The 27,820-nt window shown below is 43.3% G+C and overlaps 1 protein-coding gene across 1 annotated transcript; it reads right to left on the reverse strand.

Moving 5' to 3' along the window:
• On the reverse strand, window positions 1-27,395 carry LOC144093655 (ras-related protein Rab-31-like). Its single transcript, XM_077627246.1, has 6 exons — window positions 27,171-27,395; window positions 26,244-26,340; window positions 23,499-23,568; window positions 20,116-20,209; window positions 17,824-17,979; window positions 1-1,567 (listed from the first exon to the last, which is right to left on the reverse strand). Exons 1-6 carry the CDS (start codon window positions 27,229-27,231, stop codon window positions 1,347-1,349), a joined length of 699 nt encoding a protein of 232 aa, XP_077483372.1. The 5' UTR covers window positions 27,232-27,395; the 3' UTR covers window positions 1-1,346.
• Window positions 27,396-27,820: the final 425 nt, after the last annotated feature.

Here is a 27,820-nt window from a genome sequence, read left to right on the forward strand (position 1 = left end):
GGTAGCCCAATTAACTTTATTATAAAATGCCCATCACATCCTTTCCAAAACTTGTCGATGCATTCATAATGGCACTTGAAAAGTCGGCGTAAGGGCACACTTTCGCTCTTAGCCTTACACGCATTACATTATTCTAATAAACAAGGCACAAGTTTTGCATATTATTAGTACAACCTAGTCCACTCGTTCACAATTTACACGTATTCAACACTCTTCTATCAAGGCAGGTGTTTTCATTATCACAGTGCTGGAATGCACAAAGCATGCAATTTAGCACTGAAAGATAATCTGATGTGCATTCTTCATAAGCTTTATGCCCTTGTTTTCAAAGCCTGGACAATTAATTGTGTGCATAAACTGATGCTGGACAGAAACAGAAGAAGCTGCCCTAAAGCCAATGCATCAGTTTTAAGGCACAAGTACTGATGACGTTGCTGGAATATCTGCACAATAAATGCATCCAAGTATAAGTTTCACTCAATTTGAGTGCAACATGCAGAAACAATGGCATCCAGCTGCACCGAGCAGTGGAACCTAACAACCCACAATAAAAAAATAAACTGTCCAGCAGCATAATAAGCATATTCATAATACAGAGAACAAATCACATATACAAATTTATACATGAACTGAGGGGCGGAAGCTAACGATGTGACCAAACAATGACTACAGCCAACATGAAGATGCTTTTAGTCATACCTAGACCCTTCACTCACAAGATTAAGGCAGTGGACTCATATGAACATGAATGAGTTTTTCATTCATATCTGATGTGCCACGAGGCAACCATGTGCATTGAGCATTATTTGCACAGTTCAGTGAGAAGAAAATGCTTTCAGTTTCGTCACATGTAAGTACAAATGATTGCTAAAAAGCTTCGCTTCAACTTAACTCAGCTTAAAAGTCTTACCATGCATGTGCCTTGATTTCACACGACAAAAGCAAACGAAAAAAATCAGAACAGATTGTCATCACAGCATGGTCCCGGACTGTGTCTGCTACACATGTGTCAGTACATGCCGTCTATTCTTGTACAAGTCCAGAGTAATGATAACGAATACAACGGAAATGTAGTACTCGAAGTGCGAGACCTTTCAGACCTGTTTCAAGACTAAATGCCCCCACAGGAGGTCAGAATGCGCACTGGCAGCTCTTTAGCTGCAGCAGTATTTACGCCCTCATTTGACAAATGAACAAAATGTGAATCATGGGACGTACAGAGGTTCATGGTCCAGCTGATCTTAGGAATGATGGCACATCTATACAGAGTCAGGCTGTTCAGGTTATTTCAGCGTTTCTTGGTAGCTGCAAGCTATCAGTGTGCTGTGACGTTGAATAGTTTCTACTCAACAGAAACAATGAGACTGCGGCTTGAGTACATCAGGATCTGAGGGAAGCCGTTCTATTCGGAGTGTCCTTGACAGTGTGAATGTGTCGAGTGATCCACCCAGTGAGGGGTCGGTGGGCAGGCAGTAGGGTTCCACTTGGTAGGGACACTTGTGAGATGCAGCTCTTTCTTCTGCTTCGACAATTTGATGTGCCAAGTCGCGGAACATGTCATCAATGCCTGCAAAATGAAGGGACATAAACAGAGTGCAGCAAAAGTTTAATGGCACAACGTTGTCACAGAAAAAGAAAACACTCATTTAGGACTTGAAGCACCGATGATTAATTATGACAGACCTGACAACATACTATTTCCACCAACTTTCTACACTGCTGGGGCACTGGAAGGCTCATGGACCACTATCCAGTGGGAAAATTTCAAAAGATTGAGAGAAAGAAAAGGAGAAATCACTCACCATTACCACGTAGTGGCGCAAAAATAACATTGCATGCATCTAGACCTTCCGCTGTAATAGGAACATTTCAGTGGTGAAATAGATGAGTAATCATTTATTAATGTTCACCCAAGTACAACTAGATTTGAAATAAGGGTGTAATAACTCATTCACATCCACACAAGTGCAGTTGTATGGTTGTATTTCATTCAGTCCTACTGATGTGAAGACTGAAGAGGTAAGTATCAATTAAAGAACTACTACATAAGAGGATTCTAATATAAGGAAATGGCCCTCTGCATTATTTTTTACTTCCTGTGGCAACACTTCAGTGATCACTGCTTTTGTACTGTTATGGGAAGCAGAACTCACTGCTTTTTTAATAGTGTTGCCTTAATTCCCTAACACCTACGAAGATTTCTAAATGTATTTATTGAAATAAAAAAAATTTCTTGCTGTAGTACACACATCTGTTGGGTCATGAAACGCATGCTTCTCACATTATACTTCAGTCTAAATACGGGAGCAGAAACTGAGGACTATTTAAACCATTTGGAAATCAAATAGTGAGAAAGAAGTCCTCTAACTACTAGAAGGTTGCCTGTGAAAGGCTTTTAGAAGTAGGAATGAAAGGAAAGTAATATGGCAGGAAAGATATGGGAACAGATGTAGCACATGATTTGTTCTGCACCAGGCAAATGTGTAAACGGGTTTTTGCAGCTCTATTAGTTGCAAAAGCTCCTGAAATATGACATCAACCTCCCATGCAAGCACAAAACGAAGTTGAGCTTCCTGTATTTGCATGAGCTACAACGTTTTGCCCTCTATTCGTAAGTGTACAGTCTTGCACAAAAATTTAAAGTTCAGGCAATAAGATATATGCTATTAAGGGCACAATGCATGGAGATTAGCTCCAACATTGCTTGCTTCACCTTCCTTGCAAGCACCAACAGCAGTCCACCAACTGGCAAGGCTGAACTTAACAGTCTGAGAGCCAAAATCATAGACAACAGCAGTTCATGATTTCTGTCACACAAAGCTTGCAAGTTCCAATAACAAATTTCCTATCAGATAGTCTGAATAGCTAAAAGTGACACGTGAATAAATATTTAGGTGCTGGAAAGCCGTATTTCTTAAAATCATAGACCTGAATATCCAAGCCCTGTATCTGCCGATTTCCGATCAAGGCAAGAACATTTGGGAGAGGTAACTCCACTTTTGAAAGTGACAAGGTAGCATTATGTGTTTGGAGCCAGTAGATATAGTTTGTGGCACATGACAACTGTTTCAGTTGTCAAGCATCAAAAGGTCAACTGGTGGTGTACGCATGCTACATGCTTGCTTAGTATACTAAGTAGTAGGAGACCGTGCTATGCACCACAAGGCACTGCCAATGAATGCAGCTGCTGATACTTAGATTTTTATTATTTGCATTACCTGCACCAAAGGGAACATATTTTTCTACATGCTTTTAATCAGAGACCTACGTGTATAAATGAAAAAGTAACTGGAGAAAAAATACTACCACGGACACATTTCACACTACATTCAAGCCCGAATTAGACAGTTTTTGTGGCGAGGAGGAAAATAGCCTCAAACTCTGCGTGCGCAGCGCCGCTCCTCCTCTCTGGTATATGTGGGCGGCAGGGTGCAAGGCGTGGTGCACAGTACATGAGTGTGCTGCACGGTCTTTTGTACAACGAAGGAGTTGAAAAGCATTTTGTGCCCAGATATCACCACAAACAAAGTCCTAAGGTCGTCCGGCCACTACTGTGTTGCTGTCGGGTGTAGCAAAAACTATCATAAGTGCAAAAAATGACCTCCAGAACGATGAGAAGAGCATCGACAGCCGCAGAGCGTGTGTGTGCACCGGCTGTTTCATTTGCACCGCTTCGGAGATGAGGGGAGTTTTTGGCTTGCAAGCAACAACCAAACGAGTTTCATCCTGCCGATCGCGTCTCATGTGTGCTCTCGACACTGTGTTGATGAGAGCGGATGGTCAAGTACATAACTGCACGGAAGGTACAATTGGCAGCAGAAGTTTACGGGAAGAGGGTGAGCGGAAAAAAAATTATTTCGGTGCAGTCGCATAAGCCGCTCACCTAGAATTGATGAAGGTATGAGAACATGAATGCTCCACCCCTGTTAATAATACAAGGCAACTTGGTTGCAAGGCAGCGATAGAACATATTTTTTTTTCTGAGAACACCCACCCTGTTCATTAAAAAAAAAAAGTAATTCGTTCGCACACAGGAATTTGTCCGCATCAAATGCGCTAGAAAATCACCGTGCATGAAGATAACTTTCACAGAGATCAAAATTGCAGGATGCGTACTGTGAGAGCAGACTAAATTCAGACAAAAAAAAAAAAAAAGGAAGGAGGTGCCCTGACCTCTTTTTGTTTTTCATATCTGATGGCATCGTGTTCTTAATGAGGGTTTACATGAAAGATTTTGGTGCGCTTTTTCGTCACTTTAAAACTGTACCAAAGTGTTCAGACCACAAAAGCCCAGTGAGCTCACTGCCCTACATTGCCAGTTGCTGATACATTTGAGAGAACGCAGTTGTATCCCCCTGCCTAGAGCATAGGTCTCGATTTCAGTTATTCGGCGAGACAATTGATTCGTGACCGCAAGATGTTCCATTGCAAGAGTGACGGCAAGGGCGAAAAGTTCGCTTCTCAGATATCCACGTCGGCCTTCATGAAACAAACTTATCTCTCTTAGATTTTCGGACAGTAAACTGAATGCATACACACCAGACTTACTTGACAAATAAAATGCAACTAACACCACACTTAAAACAGCTATCAAGAAGTGACTAGCTTCGCTAGCTTCCAACAATATTCCTAGCTAGCTACCCTAATCTATCTCTCAAACAGTCAAATATCACGGAAAGTTGCTTGAGAGTTGCCCTGTATCACTCCCTCGACCGCCTTCGCAATCAGCGCTATGCCTACGCCGTTTTTCACTACATAGGTTACACCAAACTCGTCAAATTTCTTTTTACCTATGCCAGTTGTTATCACGATGGTGGAAGCGCCTGCGACGCCATTTTTTGATGCAGTGACCTCACTTCTGCTTGAAAAGCTTTTTCTATAAGTGTGCAATTTTAGAACGCGAAAAAAATGAATGTGGAAGCTACGAACTGCCGATTTGTGCCATCTGCGTCCTGTTTGGTGTGTGCACCACAAATGCGATCGCACATACCGGCATGGCGGTCTTTTTCAGATTAGACACTAGAGGGTGCCAGCTTCCCAAGATGACGACGCCCATGATAAAATGGATGCCGAACTCATAGATTAGCCCCTTGAAAATCCTTGTACAGTCACCGACCAATTTTGCGGACTCTAAGGGCCCCGGAAAATGGTCCGAATAATTGAACAGTCCAAAAAATCCGTGAAGTACAAAAAAATACAAAAAAACCCACTTTATTGAGATGAAATCGGCTTAAAAATGTCACTGATTTTAACTTGTGACAAATTTCTCTTCCTGGCGACGATCTGTGCCTGTATTTGCGCCAAAGTTGTGCTTTCACTGTACACGCTAGACAGCAAGGTCACCGCATTTAGTTGGAATACTTCCCACGCTTCTTTGACGGACCCGGCGGGGCCATGTTGTCCACAACCCGAGTGTGCACTACACCGCTCGTCAAACACACGCAAAGATCAGGCACTTTTCGTTCAAAGCGGCGGAACCGCCGGACGCAATCACAAAACGGCGAACGGATGTAACTTCGTGAAGACTGAGCGCCACTCGGTCGATGTGGTCAGGGAAACCCAAGTGATGAAACGACAAATGGCAAACATATGAGACCCACCACAGTGGCTCAGTGGTTAGGGCGCTTGGCTACTGATCCGGAGTACCCGGGTTGGAACCCGGCCGCCGTGGCCGTGTTTCGATGTAGGCGAAACGGTAAAGCGCCCGTGTGCTATGTGATGTCGGTGCACGTTAAAGATCCCCAAGTGGTCGAAATTTTTCTGGAGTCCTCCACTACGGCCCCTTTTTGTTCCTTTCTTCTTTCACTCCCATCTTCATCCCTTCCATTATGGCATGGTTCAGGTGTCCCCCGAGATGTGAGACAGATGCTGTGCCATTTCCTTTCCCCAAAAAACCAATTCCATTTCATTTATTATCCCCTGCACGGGGTTGAGCGGACCCTGTGAGTGCTGTGTGATGTTAAAGATCCCCAGGTGGTGGAAGGGCTCCAGGCTCCATTACGGCACCTCTTTCTTCCTTCCTTCTCTTAGTCCCTCCTTTATTCCTTCCGCGATAGCTCTTGCACAATTTCCTTCCCCCAACAACCAATTTTCAACGTATGGGACAAGCAATAACTGCCTGCGACAACGGCGGCAACAAAAACAAGTTGACTGCGATGACAATCCAAATGCCACCTCGAAGTGGCAGAGATCGCAGGGACCTATACTGGCAACAATGAGGTACCGTAAGTATGTCAAGCCAATCCAACTGCAGCGTAAATTCACCTCAATCCAAGATGGCACCTTTTGCGCTGGCGAAAAGCCAATAAGATGGCCAATTTGGGCCCGCAGGCGACTGAAATTAGTCCGAAAAATCGAACTTTCGGACTTTTGATGTCCGAAATATCTGTCGCGAATATGTATGTGCTTCTATGGGGTGACTGAAGGCGCCTCATAGAGGTCCGAAATATCCTACAAGTCCGAATTACCAGTCGGCTACTGTAACAGTATAAAAAAATCACTCTGTATATCGAACTCAAATTCTGCTGATCATTCGATACATCGAACAAAGCGCCACACCACAGCAAGTGGCGCTTCTCCTAACAGTGATCTTTGATGACTTTTCGCACGCAACGACGGGCCGGTTGCGTGGCCTTGGGCACCTACTCACAACAACCGTGGTGAGAGGTAGAAATGAGTTGTGTTTGGGGGTGGGCTTCGGTCGCTTGTACTCGTTTTCCACTCTACAGCGCTGTCATGCAGGGAAACCATCTCAACTAACCAAAGCCTAGCGGTAGTCCTAGCTTGGTGTGCTTTGCTGCTGAATGAGTTGTGGACACATACTGTGCTGTAATTTTAATGACAGAATATTTAATTTATACTGTAATAGAAAAAGGATTAGACATCTTATGATAGGCAGAGACTAGTTCCAAAGCACCATCAACTGCGGGTTCGATGCGAAGCAGGCTAGGCCTGGCAACGCCCAGTGTGAGGAGTGCGTTGCCAGCATGCCAGTGGGTGGCACGTCACTGCAAGAAGTGTGTCGCTAGCGGGGGTGCAAAGTACTCTTGATTCTAGGTTACAGATAAGCTTATCACCAATTTTATATATTGAATAGTCAATATATCGAACAATTTTGTGATCTCCTTCGAATTCGACATGTCCGGGTTCGACTGTATACAAAAGTCTTGCATTTACATCAAGTATTCGATCTCTTGAGTGTCGAATCATGAAAAGCTGCTTAATATGCTTTTAACTTCGTACCTACTTAGTAGCTATAAGTTTTCACGTTTGTTTGTGACACATGATGAGGAATAGATATCACCTTGCGAGGCGACCTCCTACGGGGTATGGTAGTTCATTATGCAAACAAGTCAGCAAAATGTGCTTCCCGAGTTCTACATTTGTGCAGCAGTTTATATAAGCTGAACTAATCAAGGGGTACCCAAGATGAGACCAAGCACAGCATAATCTTACTTAGTAATGTCAGCAGGGCCAAAATGAAAGAGCACTACATTAGTATATTCCTTCAGGCATAGATTTTTATCCAAAAGAGAGAAAATAATAATAATAATAATTGGTTTTTGGTGGAAAGGAAATGGCGCAGTATGTGCTCAAAATGGCAAAATTTTCAGATTTATCTGAGAAGCGAATCAAAAGTTAAAAAAAATTCTACCCTTTCAGATGCTTAATTATGCAGTTTCGGTCGAGACCTCGATTTTCCACACGGTAGCTTAGCGTCTGCTTCAGGATCTCAATTATACTCCTTTTGACTTATTCCTGTCATAACAGCTGTCATCTGCTGTGCTGATTCCTGTCATAAGGAATCAGCACAGCAGAGGTGTTTAAAGCCACTCACCCCTGCAAAATGAACAAAAGAAAATGCTCGCACAATGTGCTTTGTATAAGGGGGCCTTCACTGTACTTAAGGCACACGTACATGAAGCAGTGCATGAAAAGGATATCTAGAACATTAACCCCAAAACTGTTCCTTTCTCGATAACCTCCATTATGCACATACACATAACCCCTAAGTTGCTACTAGTAGTCGTGAAGGATGAAAACATTCTAGTGTTCAGATATCTAGCCGGTGTTTCTCATGACATGACACTACAAGACCCTACGCTACTGTATCACTGGAGAAATATCTGGCCACACATCTCTCCGCTCTACCACATCTCCGTATTTACTTGAACTACTGACAAGTGATGACTATTTTTGTGTTCCCTCATGTGAATAAGCAGCTGAAAGTGAAGCATCGCGAAGATGTCACAGCAATAAAAGCGGCTGTGCCAGATGTGTGAGAAGAACTCAGGATGAAGCTTTCTCTGCTTGTTTCCATAACATCCTGAAACAGTGGCCGCTGTGCATAGATAGTCAAGGGGACTAGTTTGATAAAACTTAGAACCAAATTATTCCGGAGCCCTCTATTACAGCACCTCTTTCTACTTTTCTTCTTTCACTTCCTCCTTTACCTTTATCCTTTATCTGTTCCCTTACAGCACAGTTCAGGTGTCCGCTGATATGTGAGACAGATACTGCGCAATTTCCTTTCCCCAAAAACCAATTTTTCTTTTCATTTAGTTTTTTTAACAAAACTTTATTTTTATGATCTCAGCCTTGGAACTTTTTCTGACAAAGACTGCATGTTTAGAAAGATGTTTGCTTGAACACTTATGGCCATCCCATTGCTTATGGTCCCTGTCTAATGCTTCTATGTCTGCTGGCAATGCTGAAGTTAAATTTAATACGAAGGACCAGAACACAGAGCACCTAATTAGGCTTAATACCTGGTTGGCTACATTACATATAGTATAGGAAAGCTTAGCCCAATGCGCCGATGGGATGCAACCGTGGTAAAGAGTCTATCGTGGCCAGTGAAAACTAAGGAAGCCCACACTACATCTTTCAGCAGCTGCTCAAGTCTGTAGCCTTTAAATAAACAAGTGTTACTTCAGAGACCTTCTGTGACAATTATGAGACCTTCTTGAGAGACATCCCACAAAATGCCTATGGTTCCAGGACTACGGTTTTACCTTCTGTTGAAGGTAAAACCGTAGTCCTGGAACCTTGAGCGTTGTGCGAGATGCCAGCCCAAATGAAGCAGTGCTGCCTTAAAAGACATGTAGCAAGTGTCAAAGCATGGACAGTGACAAAGCAGGTGGTCAACTGTTTCGTTGCAGGGCCAGTGGTTACTGCTGGACAGTCAGTCATCCCTGTCAGATAAGAACAAGTGTTTTGTAAAGACCACCCTCAATGACGTGCAATACAACAATATTGCTTCACAGCAGCAGAGGTTGGTTGGTAAATTGGAGTAAGGGAAGAAATTACTACAGCAGATAAGGCGAATCTTAAGTGGTAACAAGAAAATATCAGACATGCACAGCTTCTTAGGTCAGTGAGCTCCCAGTATATGTACGCCGAGCATTCTTTGTATGCTTTTTTCAGGGTACACTGACAAGAACCATGCCAGCAACACCCAAACTATCAACCGGTTTCTAACGATTAGTATTAATCTGATCACTGAAGAAATTATTGCCGTCATTTTGGAGCAAAGGTGCAGCGGCTACAACCTCAAGAGAAGCACACTTGCAGTGGCATGGTGTGGAAGTGTCCATGTGTACAAACACCTGCTTGTATTTCTGCCTTTTATCTTACTAGCACCAACATAGCATTTTAAATATTTAAGGAAAGCCGAAATGGCTTTTTGATAAATCAGATAGACTCAAGGATTCAAATGTATGAAACTTCCAGGTAAAGCATGCTAAGTATCTAAAACAGTGACGTAATCGGCGATTAAACCTCTGACTTCCCCTCACAGAAGCTCGGTGATGATGCCATGGATGGCGTGACTTCAAATTTCAGTTAGCTTCGCCAACACCCTGCAATGCGTTGTCAGATTGCACTAAACACAACACAGGCTTTGGCATTGGGGACATTGGTTTTCTTCCTTTAAAGGAAGTGCTTTTGCAGTGAAAATGTACCACCACTGGAAATGATCCACCATGCATCCCCCATTCAGCACTGCACGCTGCGGAGAAGGATAAAAGCCGCCGTGGCTTCAATCTGCAATTATGTCACCATTTAAAACAGTAGCACAAAAAAACTTAATAGCACACTTTATCTGGAAGTGTTACACATTGCATCCCTTCAATCCCGACAAATTCTAAAATCACTTCAGTTGGCTTATAAATATGAATTGCTTATAGGCAGAGTGAACCACATTTCAGTCAAGCTCTCACAGTGTCAACCCTCCGTGGATGCGGGCAACAGCAGATTTCAGTAGTATCACCAAAACAGCCCTGTGTACAGTTAAGAAGAAAGGGTACATAAACTTCACCATAGAAAAGCGGGCTCAACTAAACACTAGCATGAGTGACACAGCAACAAGAAGCAAGAAAGTCATTATTTGTATGCAAAAGTACGGATACAAAAGAGCGCTACGAAGATGTCAAGAGCTCCTAGTCAAAACTCATGCAACTAACAAAAGTGTATGAAAGGCACCTCTACCCCCTTAAAGGTGCACTAAAGAGGAACCTGAACACGTCTTTTTACCACGGGAACTCGACCTACAAGTTCCGAGTATTCTTAGAAAATTCAAATTATTGTCCTGTGCAGCCGATTTCCTTAATTTAAATCGGATTAAACGTGCCGGCTCCCGCCATTTTTTGAACTCAACGCAGAAGGTAGGAGGAGTCAACCAATGCGTGGAGTGCTTTTCAGCCAGTCCCGTGGCGGCCTGCCGCTCTGCCATCAGCGGAGTGATACGTAGATCAAGGAGTTTGTGCGTATTTTTATTTACGTAGGCCTAATTTGCGGCTATGTTGTCTGCGACTGAAACTATGTATTCATAGAAACCTGAAAAAAAAAAAAAATAAAAGCTAAAGCAAAGCCGCCACGGGACTGACTGAAAGGCACTCGACGTGTTGGTTGACTCCGCCTACCTTCAGCGTTGAGTTCAAAAAAAGGAGAGAGCCGGGACGTTCAATTCAATTTAAATCAGGGAAATCGGCCGCACAGGACAATAATTTGAAGTTTCTAAGAATGCTCGCAATGTGTAGATCGAGTTCTCGTGGCGAAAGGATGAGTTCAGATTCCTCTTTAGTGCACCGTTAAACCCTTTCAGTCACCAATTATCATTTCGATTCAAGACAAATATATTTCAGCCTAAATAGCATATCAAAGGCTTAAGAAAGCATAATAGTTAGTTTTCCAGAGAAAAACGTAAATTGTTAATTTTTACACACATATAAAAATTTCTTATGAACTGTCAAACTATGATACGCACTGAAGACCAGGATCTACAAAATCAACACCCTAGGGATTAAAGAACCATTTTCTTTTTGAGGATGCACATGAAGCAAAAAATCCAGAAAAAGAATTACATTAGTATCGGTTCGCAAGAAAATGGGGGAAGATGTACTACCAAGCATACTGTTGTGTAAAATACTTTTTGTTGTGTTTGCTATGGGGCAAAAAAAAAAAAATAAGTGCCCAGTTTCCAAAGTGAAGGATGCTAAATTTGCCTGAAAGGAAGAAATTAGTGCTAGCTAGAGCACACCCCGAGAAAAAGCTGCGAGTTCGCAATGTACACGGTCATCCACTTTGAGTTTGAACACTGCTTTGGGCATCCTGCGCTCTGTGCAGCGCCTCTCATGGGCGCCTGGATAACTAGCACGCAGGTGCAATGGAAGCCATAAGTGCGGCTTTCGCCGCGTCATCTGCAGCAGCGTGCCAGCACTGCCGGATTGAGCTCGCCTTGCGGCGAAGTTCACCTTCGCACTGAGCGCATATAGCACCTGGGTGACTACGACTTCCGACACAGCAGCTTAGAAACCAAGCATCTGCGCATGGTTGAGAGCTGCATCCATGGTGGCAACGGCTTTTACTTGTCATTTGTTGTTCCGGTTGACACATAATTAAAGGCTGCTATGGAAAAAACTTCGTCCAAGTGTGAGCAGAAGCAGTTTTCTCTGAGGCCACCATCATTGCTAAGCTGCAATATTTTATAGATTGGAGCACTGCGTGACCAGCAGCCAGAATAAACCGGCGACCCATGGTGTTCTCATCCGCTCAAAGTGCCGCGTCGTGAACTCAGTGCTAAATACTTCATTTTGGCCCTCAATACAGGAATAGGTTAGCCAACTTTTTTTTTACTTTTGCAATTTAGGCGAACACAGAGTGGGCCAAGCGGCTAGGGAGTTTCACAAATTTTTTAAAATAGCGCCTGAAACTTTCAAGCACCGGAGCATTCACGTGGAAATGATTTTCAGTGGCCTCTACGCCGGTCTTTGTTGTTGCTCATACGTGTTCACTGCTTTCTTGCAATGTCCATAAAAATGATTTCACAATTTTAAGCAATCTCACTTCAGTTGAAACCACAAAGCGCTATCAGTTCATCAAAAAAGCGGCACGGCGAGCTCTCTTCGACGCATTAGTGATAAGTCATCACTAGCGTGCTGCAAGCTGTCTGGTACTAGCTGCAAGGTTGAGTCTAATACCAGTGCTCTCACGTCTCCCTGTTGTCGCCAGCTGAGTGGAACTCTTTTCCCGATCATTTGGAGATTTGAAGCGAGCTGTTTAATAGCAGGCGAGCTGGCACGAGCGTAAATGCTACATCAGCAGCGGAATGAAGCTACTGTCTCGTTTTATTGGAGCATAACAGCAAGTACGCGTTTGTGAAGGAAAAGCTGTAGCCACCGTGGATGCGTCTCTCAACCCCAAGCAGACGCTGGGCTTTTAAGCTGCTGTGTCGGAAATGGTAATCACCCGGGCGCATTTTGCACTCAATGAATTTCACCGCAAGTGAACTTTTTCTGCAAGGCAAGCTCAGCCTGGCTGTGCTGGCGCGCTGTAGCACCCACCTGTGTGCTAGTTACCCAGGCACCCGCGAGAGGTGCTCTGCGGAGTGCAGGCTGCCAGAAGCCACATTCAAACTAGAAGTTGATGACCGCGCACAAAACTGAGTACAAAGAGCCTAAAAGGGTTAAGATGTCCAGGTATGCTTCCTCTCAAAGCCATTTTCCACCTGTGTCATATTCTTGGCAAGAAGAGATTGCTGAATAATTTACATACAAATAGGCATCGTCTTATCTCCAGGGCCCCGAGCTATTTATGGTGGAAGGGCCCCGAGCTATTTATGGCGGAAAATTTTAAATTCTGCCAAGTCAGATCAAAGAATTTGAAATATTTCATAGAAAACATACCATGTAATACAAATTGTAAATGTTTATTTTTAAACATGCCTTGCAAACCCGAAATGTGATTCAATAAAACAAAAGGCAGCTATGGTAGTTAAGCATCATGTAGTGCTTGATATTCTGTTCACTTGACTAATTGCGTTCTTTTGATACAAAGGCCCCTGTAGACTAAATGATGTCAGTCCTAAAGCACCGGTGCACCATTCTGTTACTCCCATGGTAACTACGCCAGCAAGTGGGAAGCAGTCCTATAATATTTTGGCCCCCACCTGCTGCTCATTTTGTTTCCTAAGAATGAGAGTTTATAATAATAGGAAGCCCCTGCAGAACACAGGCTTTACTGGAATTTACAAAGGTGGTACCAGACAATTTTTTTTTTGCCACTGCAGCGGCTGCGTTTCGATGGAGGCAAAAAGGCGCCCATGTGCTGTGCGATGTCAGTGCAGGTTAAAGATCCCCAGGTGGTAAAAATTATTCCTGAGCCCTCCACTACGGCACCTCTTTCTTCCTTTCTTTCACTCCTTCCTTTATCCCTTCCCTTATGGTGTCTGCCTATATGTGAGACAGATACTGCACCATTTCCTTTCCCCTAAAACCAATTGGCATTTTCTACTGTTAATAAACATTATAAAGGGGGCTAGTATCATGACTTTTTCCGTAGAATGGTGCAATTGTTGCCATAGCCACCGTGCTTGGAGCACTGGCTAGCTACAGTTGATGAATGGAGCAAGCATGTCAAGGCGTTGGGAGAAAATTGCAACATGGATCTAGCTTTCTACACAATTCCAATGGCTAAATAATTATATTCTTCTTGTTACTCATATCCACAGCAAAAGTAATAACAAAAACAAAGAAGTTGTGGCTGCTAGCACAAAATTCTGTGAAAAGTGCTTACTTCTGCAACATTTCAAGAAGTCATGAAAATCTAGAGCTCCTACTTAAGGGGAGGCGCAAGTCTTGAAATAACAAAAAAATGCGAAAATTTCAATTTTGCGAAAGTGGCATATTCGGGATAATACACTCTAAAAGTTCCTGCCTAAAATCTTTCAAGGTCTAAATTCGACCTCCAACTACTAAAACATTTATATATTTTGTGCCTACAAAGTCTGGAAATGGCGATTTTGAGCGAAATGTGGCAGGATTTGCGCTCGTCGCTTCCAACGACCGTGTCCCCAATGGCCGCAATCATGGCTTTGTTTGAAAGCTGGGGTCCCTTCTCCACTACCTGATATTACTCACTACTGAGAAATATTTTTTGGAACGTTCGCATTCTGGTGTTTTTTGAGGCCTCTACAACGAGCTCCGAATGGCTGGCGCGTGCGCTTCAAACGAGATTTTCTCAGCATCGCGTTTTCTGCCAACATGCCTTTCTGCCTTATCGAAGCTTTCATAATGTTTTTATAGTGCAATTTCAATTATAAAAATCTTATAGCGATGAATTCAGAATGAACTAAACTGTGGAGCTATGCTGTTTTTGTTTGGTTGAGTCGAACAATTAAAATTTTGTGAACATACAGTCACTTAACTATACTTCAAAATTATGGTGTTTGGGCAAAATTTATCTTTGACAAAAAAAAAAACTAAGAAAAAGGCATTTCACATGTCTTTAGATGAACGTATTCCTTTACACTTTAGCTTGTTGGGAAAAAATGAAAGTGCAAATTCTCTATTCGTCTTCAGGTTTCCCAGGAATTGAAATGTTTTAGGTTAAACATAATAACTTTTTAAATTAAAAACTTTTGTTTCTTCACAGAAAAATATAGACACATTTAATACAGTCAAACCTGCATATATCGAACTCGCAAAAAAAACCGGAATTAGTTCGATATATCGTGTAATTCGATATAGAATGTTTAAAGAAATTGACAATGTACAAAACGCACCTCATCAAGAAGTGTTCTTTACTTCCTAAAGACATGTACGGCGTGCATAATAGCGCGAGAAATAGTAGCCGATCGTCTTCTGCTTTTTTGCTATCAAAGAATTGTTTAGCATGCACTTTTCAATGTTGTCGAGTGACTGGGAACAGCCGAGTCCACAGCCTTCTATGGACGCGAAGTGGTGACGAACAACGCTCAGCGTATGAAGTGCTTCAGAAAACGTGGGCAGGTTGGAACTCGTTGGGTCCTCGCAGTAACCGTCGCCGGCGAGATCCCTAGCCAGATCGGCAACAATATCTTTGTCAGCGAGCTCTCCGGTAGTCGTAACATCCTCGCCAATGGAGACAAAGTCTGTAGCTGCAGTCCCATCACAAACAGCACCTGGGAACTCTGGCAGCTGTGTTAACAAATCATAAAGTTCCTCGAGTGGTTCATCGATGTCGAGGGGTTCATCGCAACTTTCAGTTGAGCTGGCGCAGCCTTGCCGAAAGCACAGAGCCCACAGTGACGGAAACAATTCCGAATTTTTTCTTTTTTGACGTCCCACGATGCATTCGACATCGTTATTGCGCCCAGGAGGTCAATTTTCAACTCCTGGCCAGTGCGGAGATTTAGCAATAATCGTTGCACAAGGAGCTTTCTGTAGCCTGTCTTCAGTGCACGAATGACACCTTAATCCAAAGGCTGCAGCACCGACGCTGTGTTCAGTGGCAGGAAGCGAAGCTCTATATTGCTGATGCTGACCTTACAATGGTGAGCAGAACAATTATCAACGAGTAAGCAGACCTTTCTGCCCTTGCATACCGGGTCGTCGTCCCAGGAATTCAGCCACTTGCCAAAAACTTCGCTTGTCATCCAAGCTTTTCTGTAGGACACGTAGGTCACCGGAACAGAGAGTGCATTCTTCAGGCACGTAGCGATTTGCTATTGTCAATCCCAAGTAGTCGAAGCTTGCTCGATCCATCGACGTTGGTGGCGAGCAACATTGATATTCGGGCTTTGTTAACTTTCCCGCCGTGGAACTTATCATCACGACACGCCAGCGTTTTGTTGGGCAGCATTTGCCAGAACAAGGCTGTCTCATCGGCATTAAATATATCGCGGGGATGATATCTTGCCGTGATGTCGCTCCAATTTCCGTCAATCCATTTCTGCACGCTGCTGACGTCCACCGCGCGGCTTTCACTGGTGACAGCCCGGCCGACAATTCTGTGGCGCTCTTTGAAGCGCTGCAGCCAACCTGAACCGCCTTTGAAGTCTGGTCTGTTCAGGATGAAAGCGAGATCCTTCGCTTTCTGCTCAATTATGGGGCCAGAAACAGGGATGTTCCACGACCTGACATCAAGGAGCCACTTATACACTGCTGCCTCCGCATCTTCATATGCAGCCGTGCGTACTCGGCGGGCGCTGGTAGCACCAGGCCTCTTGCCCGCCTTAGCCCTAATGTCGGCCTTATTTTTCAAGACCGTACTCAGCGTGCTTCTTGGGATGTTGTTTGCTGCGGCGACATCCAACTTCTTTTCTTCACGTTCAACTCTTTTGATAATCTCTATCTTTGCGGATATTGTCAAGTTCTGCCGTTTCACGGCAGCCATCTCGTTAAACAGAGCGGATGAGCACTACGTTCCAAGGATGTGACTTGCAACTGAACTGCGCGCAGGTGCACGTGCCACATGGCTGTGACAGAGCGAGAGATGGGTTGAACCACTTTTTCTAGGGGGTGGCTGCCTGAGGGACAGAGAGCCGTGCCACACACACGCAGTTGGGCTAAACCACTTTGGGAGGGGCATGTCGGCAGCTGGCCCGGCTGCCACGTGGAAAAGCCAACTTCTGGGGAAATTTTGTGGTGTTGAAGTTCGATATATCGCGTGCGGCTGCTATTTTTGTTCGATTTAACTGTACTTTTTCCTATATGTTCTCAATGTAACATTAAGGTGTTCAGAAATTGTTTAATATATGGGGTAATTCGATATAAACGAGTTCGATATAGTCTGGTTCGACTGTACTGTGCTTGGTGCACTAGAGCCTGAGCCGCTTATACGACATAAACCTTCAACACAAAAACCATTTCATAAACGCAGTAACTGAAATCTTTAAAATTTGTGTTCCTCTTCCAGAAGAAACAAGCAAGAAAATCATGTCATAGCCTTAACAACAGCGGGCACACACCAAGATGTGCCTGCAAAATGTTCCTGCTATGCTTTGTGGTCAAGGGAAAAATGCCCTTGCAGGAATGCACATGACGTTAGAGCAAGAGCTGCAACACCACAGCTTTTGTTTTCTACGTCCCATTATCAGATAAGCATGAGCACCGTGTGCTGGTTTAAGATTGCCAACATTTTGTGTCACCTCCTTTCATGTTCCACTTTCTGTTGTTATCTATCGTCCCTTCCTCTGTGCTGGCAATGCCTGTGACACCGTGCCATGCATACAAGTATAAGATGAAATAAGTGACAAGTGCCAGTAGCAATCTAAAGCATACACCATAGCTAAACAAAACAAAATAAAAAGTACCGGAGAAAACACAACCTCTGGGATGAAGTGAAATGAGACTAGACCGCATGTAAAAATATAATGAGCACAAGCACCCGCTTTCCTTGACATCTGCTAAATACACACTCTGCAGTTTGCCCACCAACAAGGCGCAGAGAAAAACGTGCTTATACATGGACTTGCTTCATCCAAAGACCAGAGGGGAAAAAAACACTGCAGCTCACAGATATGAAATTGAAATGACGTTCAGGAGGCCAATACAAGTGTCCCACCTTCGTTGCTCAGTGCTGAGCATTCAAAGAAATGGCCTCCTATGTCTCGAGCGAACTTCTGTGCCACAGCTTTGTCAACCACGCGGTGCTGTGTCAGATCACACTTGTTCCCCACCAAGACCAGGACGATGGCCTCTTCCACGTTCCTTCGCAGCTCTGCATCGTGCATGCGCAGAGACACATAATGCCGGTTTGAGTGCCACTTCCCTTTCAGAAAAAAAGCCACCAGTGAATGCATCACAATACTTCAATAACATGGCTTGACATATACTTCAAGGAGGGCTTAATGCAAAGGACGCCTTCACATAAAAAAAACGTGCCAGTGTTTGGGCCATTTGCGCACCTCGTGTGACTCATGAAGCATGTACACTTTGCTACATGACAGAGCTTCTTGAAGCCATGTGGGATTTGATGTCCTGAAGCTGTACCTTGGCTATGGAGACGACCAAGGGAAAGGTTCTGGATTAATTTCAGCCAATGTTTTACTGTGCACTCCCATCTCATGGCACACAGGCACTTTTGCATTTCATTCACATGAAAATGCACTTGCTACAGCAATGTTTGGTCCCGCAACCTTGTGCTCACAAGCAGAACACGTTAGTTACTGGACCAACTCAGCAGGTCAGTTTCCTGAAGGCTGTACGCTTATATTGTTGTTTCATTCCTTAACTACATGAACAGTAAATGAATCAGTTGCACCATGGCGTAGGTGTGTGTTCTTATCACGTTAACTGAGCAAGCTCTTTTTGACACCTTGGCCACCAGTGCTATGAACTACTAGTGGGTTACCTACAATTATCCTTTCTAGCGTGCAGATATACTACTGTGTGCGGCACTCAGGACCATGTCACAGTGCATGAGGTCTGATTTTTCGTGTGGTTTAGTAAGTCACCACCGTTTTACCCAGCATGACAGCTGGCCATCTCAACACAATCACTGGTGGAATCTCCAATAAAATTTTGAATAGAATCCCACCAGAGCCCCCAATGGAAAAAAATTTTCTCCATTCAAAGGCCCAGGTATTCGAGGCAGCACAGCTGGTGAACGTCGCGTCACCCGTCATAGTCTAACACAAATCAAGAAAAAAGCGGTTTTTCACCCTTAATGAACCCCCTTCCAGACAATGGCAACAGCCGATTCTCATGAACCTCCTAGTGTGACAATGCACGCAGTGGCCAATGAAAGGGGACAGTCCCCTCTCTGTATTGTCACGCTGCTCAGGCTAGTAGGTTCACGAGAATCGGGTGATGGCATTGTCTAGAAGGGGGTCCTCTGACAGGCAAAACCGCTTTCTTCTTGACTTGTATCGACTATAGTGTCCCAAAATGTGGTGAATATGTAAAGGGATGCTCGAGTGACTTTTTTTAAAATTCGGGAGCAGCTGCATACATTTACATTTTCCTGTTTACAGCAACCACTCAACAGAGGGCAGAAGTGTCCCAACGTTAGAGAATTCATAAGAATGCAGCAATGAGTTGTGGAGCAAGAAGGATTGGCTATTCATTAGCTTTATGTGGAGTATTATTAGCAAACAAGCTTGGGTAGCATACTGGTGCTGTCAGGATGATTTTCAATTGAAATGAAAAAAGCGCAGCGAGGTACAGGGTATGTTTAAGCCAAGAACTGTGTTGAAGATGAATGCCACTATAGAGACTATACCAACATGAACCTTTGATAAACATCGGTTTGCATATTACCACAAGGGGCTTTCAGGACAGTACCTTTAACAGAACAGAGAGTTTTGAAAAAACAATAAAACAAAAGCAGAAGTACATTCACTGCTAAATGCTGCTCAATTTTTGTCACAATGAAATGTTATGGGCACATAAGATGAGTGCAGGATATGACAATACTAGTACATGAGTTCTGACAGCACAACACCAAGAAGAATTTGTGTTGAATCAAGTATGCCAGTAACGTGAAAACGGCACATTAAATCCGATAAAAGAACAATGCATCTGCATTTGATTCCAGGATGCCTTATTTTATGCCATAATACTGCACCTATGTGATATACAGGATTTGTGTAAAACCCTTTTGTTGCACTTTTCAGGCCAGGAACACAGTATGGTGGACAGCTACAACTTTTTTTTCTTGTAACCCAGAGTGCATTAAAGGGACTACAACTTGATTCCGTGGCCTTTTATTCAACCAGTGCAAAAGAAAAAAATTGAAATTGACAATTTTGGCATTTAAAGCCCCTATAAGCTGTGTCATGGCACTCTACATCTGCACCAAGAGTACGCAAAGCGATTCTACTACAAGCATCATATGCAAGAGGACCTGTCTTACCCATTACCCACTGCTTCATGGCTTCATAGCTGCTAGACGATGTTATGTCATATGCAACAATTGCAGCATTGGCTTTCCTGTAATATAACGGAGCCTGCAAAGAAAGAAAAAGATATTTGAAAGTACACTTGTGCAGCAAGTTCCTGTAGGAAAATAGACCACGGAGAAGCATGCAAAGGATTAAATAAGCAAGAAAATAGCGACGTCAATTAAAGATGCCTCAGTTGCCTTTCGACTTGGCAAGTGACCACATTTGGTGCTCACGTTAGGATGTCTTCAGCATCTCAAATGAGTCACACAGCCCAAAGTGGCCCACAGTACTCCCAAACAAAGTGTGCAGTAAGCTACTCATCATGTGTCAATGTTGCTTTTCCATCTAACTGGCACAGTCATAGGACAGCCACATGTGTGGTGCCGGCGCTTATGCTTACATATGTGGCTGCTGCTACCCCCCTTCAAAACAGTTGTGAGAAGGGGTTTAACAAGGCCAAGTGACACTCAAAGTTTCCTCAGTAGCTGATGAGTTACTTCCAGAGGCATAACTAGAGGAAAAATGATGAATCTGAGCTGAGTGTAACTGCCAGAGCCAAATATTGTACAATCGGGACAGAAGTCTCGAGAATGTGTTAGCGGCAACCGAAGTCAACAGCTCTATAATACCCTGGTGCTCAAGACTACACTTGTGATGGTGAGACGGACTCTAGTGCTATAATGTGTAACAGTGAAGTAAGTGGTTGCTGAAAAACATGGCCGCCGTGGGCCCAGACTGTTATGCTGCAAGGTCGGCACTCCTCCGCCAGCAACAACGGCAATGCGCATGGAAACTACCCGGGGGCACAGCTTCCTGACCAGCCTAAGCAACACAAATGACTGGCCGTGGCCATGGTAGCTGCGTGACATCTGAAGGAATCTAACTAACAGCCATCTCTTAACCAGCCTACGCAGGAGCGTGAAATGGAGGAGGCTGTAAGCATGAAAAAGTCATCGGAAAGGGCTCGCCAACTTTTTCACGTGATTGTGGGTTCTCTGCTGCGTGTACAAGTCTACTATCTGGCTCAGGTGTTCATGATAACACAATGCAGCGGTTGAGTGAATTTATGTGCTCTCCTCAGAAGGAGTTTCAGAGCTCCTTAAAGTGTGTTTGGTGAACAATGCTAAAGCTTAGGTAATAATATGCAATTAATTAAGAATGCATTACTATACAGGCAACCATTTGGAGTCACAAAAACAATTCATTTGCTCTCCAAAAATGAAGAACAAGGTATGTTCTATATGTACAGGGTGTTAAATGTTAGACTTTCAGTACTAAAAAAATTACAGAGCACTACACAAAAGTTGTTTTCGTACATGGGATATGGAGCCACGTGGACGCCAATTGTGAGAATAACTGTCATTGTAATATCAGTAACATACTAAATGCAATAATTAACATTTTATTCACTGCAGTTAGCATGCATGTTTGTATTAAACTTAGAGATGTGGCAATTGATGACTATACTATTCTGTATAATTTCAGTAACGTGCCTGTGTCCTGAGATATACTGGTCTAAAATTTCAGCCCAATCCATCCAATTACGCAAGCGAGACCGCGGCACTTGGCATGAAACTCCTCTCTGGTGTGATGCAGCTGTGGAGTGACAGGCGATGGCGATTACTTTTAGCTCTTGGCCAGCAGTGCGGTATCATTGCACTTGACTGCGTGCGAAGACTAAAGAGGCACTACATTTTATCACCCACTCTAACAGAAACTGCTTAAAGAAGCAGTGCTCGCCTCACGTCGCCTGCACAGTCATTCTTCGGTTTTGCTGGACAAGAACGAAAAGTAATCACCGTCGCCTGTCAGTCCACATTCTTGTCAGATGGAGCACCATAGGCAACAGCTGCACCACACCTGGGAGGAGCTTCATTCTGAGTGCCACGCTCTCACATGCATAATTGAATGAATTGGGCTTTGACGTGAAGATCTCAGGGCACAGGCGTGTTACTAAAATTGCACAAAATAGAATAGTCATCAAACTCTACTATCTCTAAGTTTTCAATATAACCATGCATGCTAGGTGCAGTGAATAAAAAGTTAATTATTGCATTTAGTTAATTACAGATATTACGATGACACTTATCCTCGCAGTTTGTGTCCGCCTGGCCGCATATCCCATGTACAAAAACAACTTTTGCGTAGTGCTCTTAGTACGTTTCAAAAATCCTGAAAGTTAAATTATGAACACCCTGTATATCACGTTAAACAAAAACAAAGAAACACGGAACTGTTTTACTCTGACATCGCACAACATGGATGCTATACGCAAGTTCAAAGCATAAACAAAACTGCAGGGTTCGCAATACAAGACGGAAGCCTGCCCTATCAGAGAAACAACAGGAAACAGACGCCTTAAAGAAAAAAAAATCAACATATATTTCCGTGTGTAGATTTCAAAGAAGGAAGAGGTGCCATTCACTGGGATTCCCCACATGCCCTAGTAACTATATGTATATACAGGGCTCTTCGGTTCTGGGTTTATTTTTTCCTGACTTTGGGAATGTAAAAATTGGGCAATATTTTAAGAGCTGTAATTCAGGTGTAGCAAAACACAGCTTACTATAACAGTAAGTTTTTCTGCTAGACTTAAGATGCCCTATTTTATTATCAATCTTTCATAAAGAGCATGGAAACTGCTTACCAATTAAGATTTTTTCTCTAATTTACTTTAAATATTTCTTTGCCTACGTTACCAATCTCCTATGGTGCATTTCTATGTCTGAGCAAGACCGAGCAGCCTTTATTTCTACAGTGCGAAAATATTAAAAATTGCAGCAACCAATTTAAATGTGCACAGTCCTTGGATCAGGGTGTCATTAGTGTGGCTAGAACTTCAAACATTGGCTCCTATAAGATGTCCTGTCGGTACTCATGTTTTGGCCTCTCACTTCAAAATGATCGTTTTCCATCATATCCTCAAATTCCTCCGCCTCATGAAAATTAGCATTAAAAGAGGCTTAAGATCCCCAGTAGACCGAAGACACCTCTCTAGAATAATAAGCACTAGATAACCACAAATTTTACCTGACATGTTTTCACCTTTGTGAACAGGAAAACCAACATTATCTACATGGCTTTTTTCAGGAGAGAAATCAGGTTTAACTCAATTGTTAAGAATTATGTTCACGATGCAAGATTTACCTGGGAACAAACTGCCCTATATAAAGATAGAACAGTTTTATGGCAAGGCAGCAATGCAGATACTGTTAATATTCGTGCCTTTAAGCAGTAAAATATAAAATGACAGAAACAGAGAATATCAACCTACTCAACATTATGTATAACCAACAGCTATCTCCATGTTTCCTTAAATGTTCATTCACATGAAATGAGACAACAAATTTACCATTGCCCTGAATCTCTCTTGGCCCGCTGTGTCCCAAAGCTGTATCCGCACCCTGGCATCTCCTACATTCCTAGAAAAATAAAAGTGAAAAAAAAAAATCACGACACACAAAAACCAAGGGAAGTCAATGAATAATCCCCCACAAAAAGAACGGGCACTATTAAAAACCAGGAACATTTTCCAATATTTTTTTTTGTTCTTCTTACCACTGCCATTTAGATTTCTCTGCCCGTTCAAGGTTCAACATTAGTATCATGGAGGAAAAAAATTTGTGCTCCAATTAGGGGGCTGCAGAAGATACTCAGTACATAAAGCTAACTTGCACGTCATACACATGCCCATATAGAGAGTCATAAAAAACACAATCATTTGGAACAGTTTTTTGGTATCGCATCTTTGTACGATTTGTTCCCACGAGCCTTTACAGGGCCATCAGAAATGGGCTTGGGGACTGCATTTAATGCAAAAGCAAGATAATCAATGGTCGTTAAGGGTAACAGACTGGATCCCAAATGAAGGCAAGTGTACCAGGGGGCGGCAGAAAGACAGGTGGGCGGATGAGATTAACAACCTTGCAAGGATAAGGTGTCAGAGGACAGGACAGGGTTAATTGGAGAGATATAGGAGAGGCCTCTTCCCTGCAGTGGGCGTAGTAAGGCTGATGCTGATGTTGATTATCATGAACCTTGCATGTCAGGCTCTCTCAAATATCTCTCAGTCCCTGCAACTGAAATGCTGACAGCAAGTGTGCCCTTGCAGGTGGTTGCTAACGAAGAATGTGTTCCAACTCCTTTCCACCCTTTGTGGTACTAAGGCAGCGTTCACTGTATATCTAGAAGCAAACACTGGGAGCATCGTATATGCTACCCTCGTACCTTCCAGCAGGCCAGAAATGCTCAGATCAGAGGGTAATCAACACAGATATAAAATGAGATGATGGGTGGTTCAGGTCCTTGTCATTACACACCTGAATATGGAAAGCAAAATGCAAGGATGCAGAGGAAACTGCTTATTTCGAGAAAGGGAGAGAACCTATTAAGAGAAACAGCAGAGAATGACATAACTGCAAGCACTGCAGAGAAGGCTTGGGTACTATCATAATCATCATTAGCTATGTTGATTGAGTACATTGGAAGAACGAATATGTTTACTGGCAATCTCCAATTGCTCATGTCCTGTGACATCCACTGCCACTGTGTTACAGCAAACTTAGTCTTTGCTGCCCACGGCCAAATCTCCCTGCTTGCAGTATCCACTCTAACGCTCAATGAAACCACACACTATTTGCACTGCACATTGCATAACTTGTGTAAATCTATACGGTCTCCAAGAAATACATCTTTGCCAGACCTCAAAGACATGAACATCTGCTCTTATATACCTTAAATTGAATGCTTTCCACTAAAGTGACTTCATGTCTGGTGTGAAGCACTTTTAAACATTTTTCGTAAAGGACTTTTATATGTCATGTGGCACCCAGGCAACAAGGCTTGTCATAGAGGGGAACTTGGGATTAATGTAAACTACATAGGGCTCTTTAAAATGCACGAAAATCTATGTACATGAATGTTTTTGCATTTCACTTGCATGAAAATTGCAGCTGCCATCAACTTGTGCAAAGCCAATAAACCATAAAAGCATGCTCTAAACAAGTTCTGCGTCGTTTTTGCAGATCCAAAGCAATTTTTTTTACATTAATATTACTAAAATTTTTATGGACACTAATGTAGGCTCCGCATGTGAAAATGGAATAGCCAAATGACCAGTAGCAGGAGTGCTGCTCAAATGTATGCAAATAAGTCTTCCCGCTTCCTCTCTCTCTCAATAGTGTCACTGGTGTGTAATGCAATACTATGTATTTGCAACAAACTGAAACTTTCCAGTGCTGGCCTACATACGGCCCACTGACATAAGCCACACGAAAAACCCATTACGTTTCTCCACTGCTTATCTGTTATTTGCCATACGAGATATTTCAGCTCGGTTCTTGGCATCGGCCACCGGAAGTTACAACAGATAGGTGTCAGTTTTAGTGAAGCATCATATACCTCACAGCTAAAAATTGCATCATGAAGATGTACAGTACTCACGGATTGAAATAGGACATTCGGAGCGCGTGGCCGTCGCTTCATGGAGCGCCGCCCGTAGACGCTCATGGAACCAAGGTGGTGCATTGTGGTATGGCGCGAGAGGGAGAACATCTACAAAGCAGAATTGTTCCTTCCAGTAGCCAATGAGCCGGCCTGTGGTTTACCACATGCCTGCGTGGCACTGCAAGGCTAGCGCTCCGAATGTCCTATTTCAATCCGTGAGTACTGTACATCATGGAAGAAGTGGCAAGCAGTAAAGATGTAGAAGTTTACAAAGTGTAGTTGCTAAAGACTTTGTGCATGCAATGGCCAGCTTTGAGCTTGTCTTGTGAGCTCTCCAATAATTTGTAGTGCTGGTAACATGCTCACTAGGTCCATTATAACTCCAATAATAGATACGTAGGCATAGCAGCTGAGGTAAAGAAGATTTTTCACGCCCAAATCCAATTGCTGATGCAATGGTTTTAGTTTAATTTGAAAATGCAAATACCATGACAAATTTTTTTCAGGTGTGTGGACAAGCCTGTGACAGCAGGATCAGAATTATAACCTGAATTTGTGTGACGAAAAAGAAATAAATGGGAACGACTGTTTGGATGTTTCAAATATCTAGTCGAAAGGTGAAAAGTGAATAACAGAATGAACATGGACTTACACTCTAAGTGTTGTGAAAGATGCCCCAATGGTTGGAGATGTTGTGCCAAGAAATTTTTTCTGCGAGTATCTTGTAATAATGCTTGTTTTCCCAACGCCTGGAAAGCAAGGCAGATATGTTAAATCTTATACTTGACATGCAACACAACAAATGATGCACAGTGAAAAGATTTCAAGGATAGCTTCAACTGCTATTTGGCAGCTTCTACATTTGACCATACAAACAAAAACGACGTGCCCGCCCGTACAGTACAGCCGTCACGCAAAATTCAAGGCTAGCAGGCCAGCTCCTGCGTTTTGCACTTTGGCTCGTACAGCATCAGCAGTGCTCCAAATCTCTAAGAGGATGAGGGGAACTATTGCCCTCGCCCCTAAAAGCTCGAGGGCTGCGTGAAAAATCCCAATGTGCGGTCCGGTAGAAGAGCTGGCGGTGTGTGTATTTCTGCATTATGGCAGACGGCAAGTAAGCCCTTATCCCTGATACAGATACTCTGTTGCTCCACAGGTCACACAAAAACTGAGAATGGAAAAGAAGCTAAGCAAAAGAGCGGGCTATCGTATAAATATTAACGAAGTCTAATAAATCTAGTCGTTAACACGTGCTAAACATGGATGTTTCGAAAACGCTAGGCGAAACTTTGTTCTTACACACACTCAAAAGAAAGACAGTTCGTTCCAGTAGTTTCAGTATCAGCGCGCGCAATGTTTGCTTTGTCTTTGGACTTTACGGAGAACGCTAATCGGAGGATATCGAAAGGGTGAAAGGGATCACTACACGTGCGGTCAACACGGTGACAAAACCATGTCTACAGCGGCTGGTTAACAAACACATTTCGCGTCGACAAAACACAACAAAGACGCAAGCTCAACAAAGGCAGCAGTCGCGAAAACGCCTGAAAAGCGTACAATGAAATGAAATAAAACTGACCTAGAGCTCCAAGCAAAACAACTTTGGCGTCGACAATCTTCGGTTCCTCAACGGTTGTCATTTTTTTTGCAGCACACAAGAAATGTAGCCAGCTAAGACGACGTCATTTTCAGGCACAACTGCTTCGGTACGCGCTCCACTTCGTCGCAATGGCAACAGCGCGGTAAACTAAAATAAGAAATACCCACACTGCGCTTGACACCCTCGCTGATTGTGCGAGCGTGCGGTCGTGCGGTTGGCAGTTGCGGAACGAGAGAGAAAACTTCTCTTGCTTCTCTTTTGGAACAGTTTCGGCTACTGTCTCTCTTCACGACTGAAGCCAAGACAAGTCACTAAGCGCAATCTGATTAATCTGATGTCGCAGCCAAAAGAAAAACTTTCGCCATTCGCCAAACAGCTAAAAAGCATCGTTTAAAAACCACCCTGACGCGCCTATTACGAAAAGAAAGAAAGAAAAAATACTTTGCTGGCGGCATGGCAAGTGACCTGTCGCTTGCGGAGTGGCGGGATATTCAAACACGAAGAACTTTGTGAATTAAAAGTGACCTATAGTGGTTTGAGCATCAACTTTTGCGGGAGTTGCAGGGTTCGATCCCCAAATGGCGGCGGGTTCCCACCGATGAAAAAATGGGTACAAGCTTTCCTCTGAA

The sequence above is a fragment of the Amblyomma americanum genome, chromosome 6, assembly GCF_052857255.1.
Source record: "Amblyomma americanum isolate KBUSLIRL-KWMA chromosome 6, ASM5285725v1, whole genome shotgun sequence".
NCBI lineage: Eukaryota > Metazoa > Arthropoda > Arachnida > Ixodida > Ixodidae > Amblyomma > Amblyomma americanum.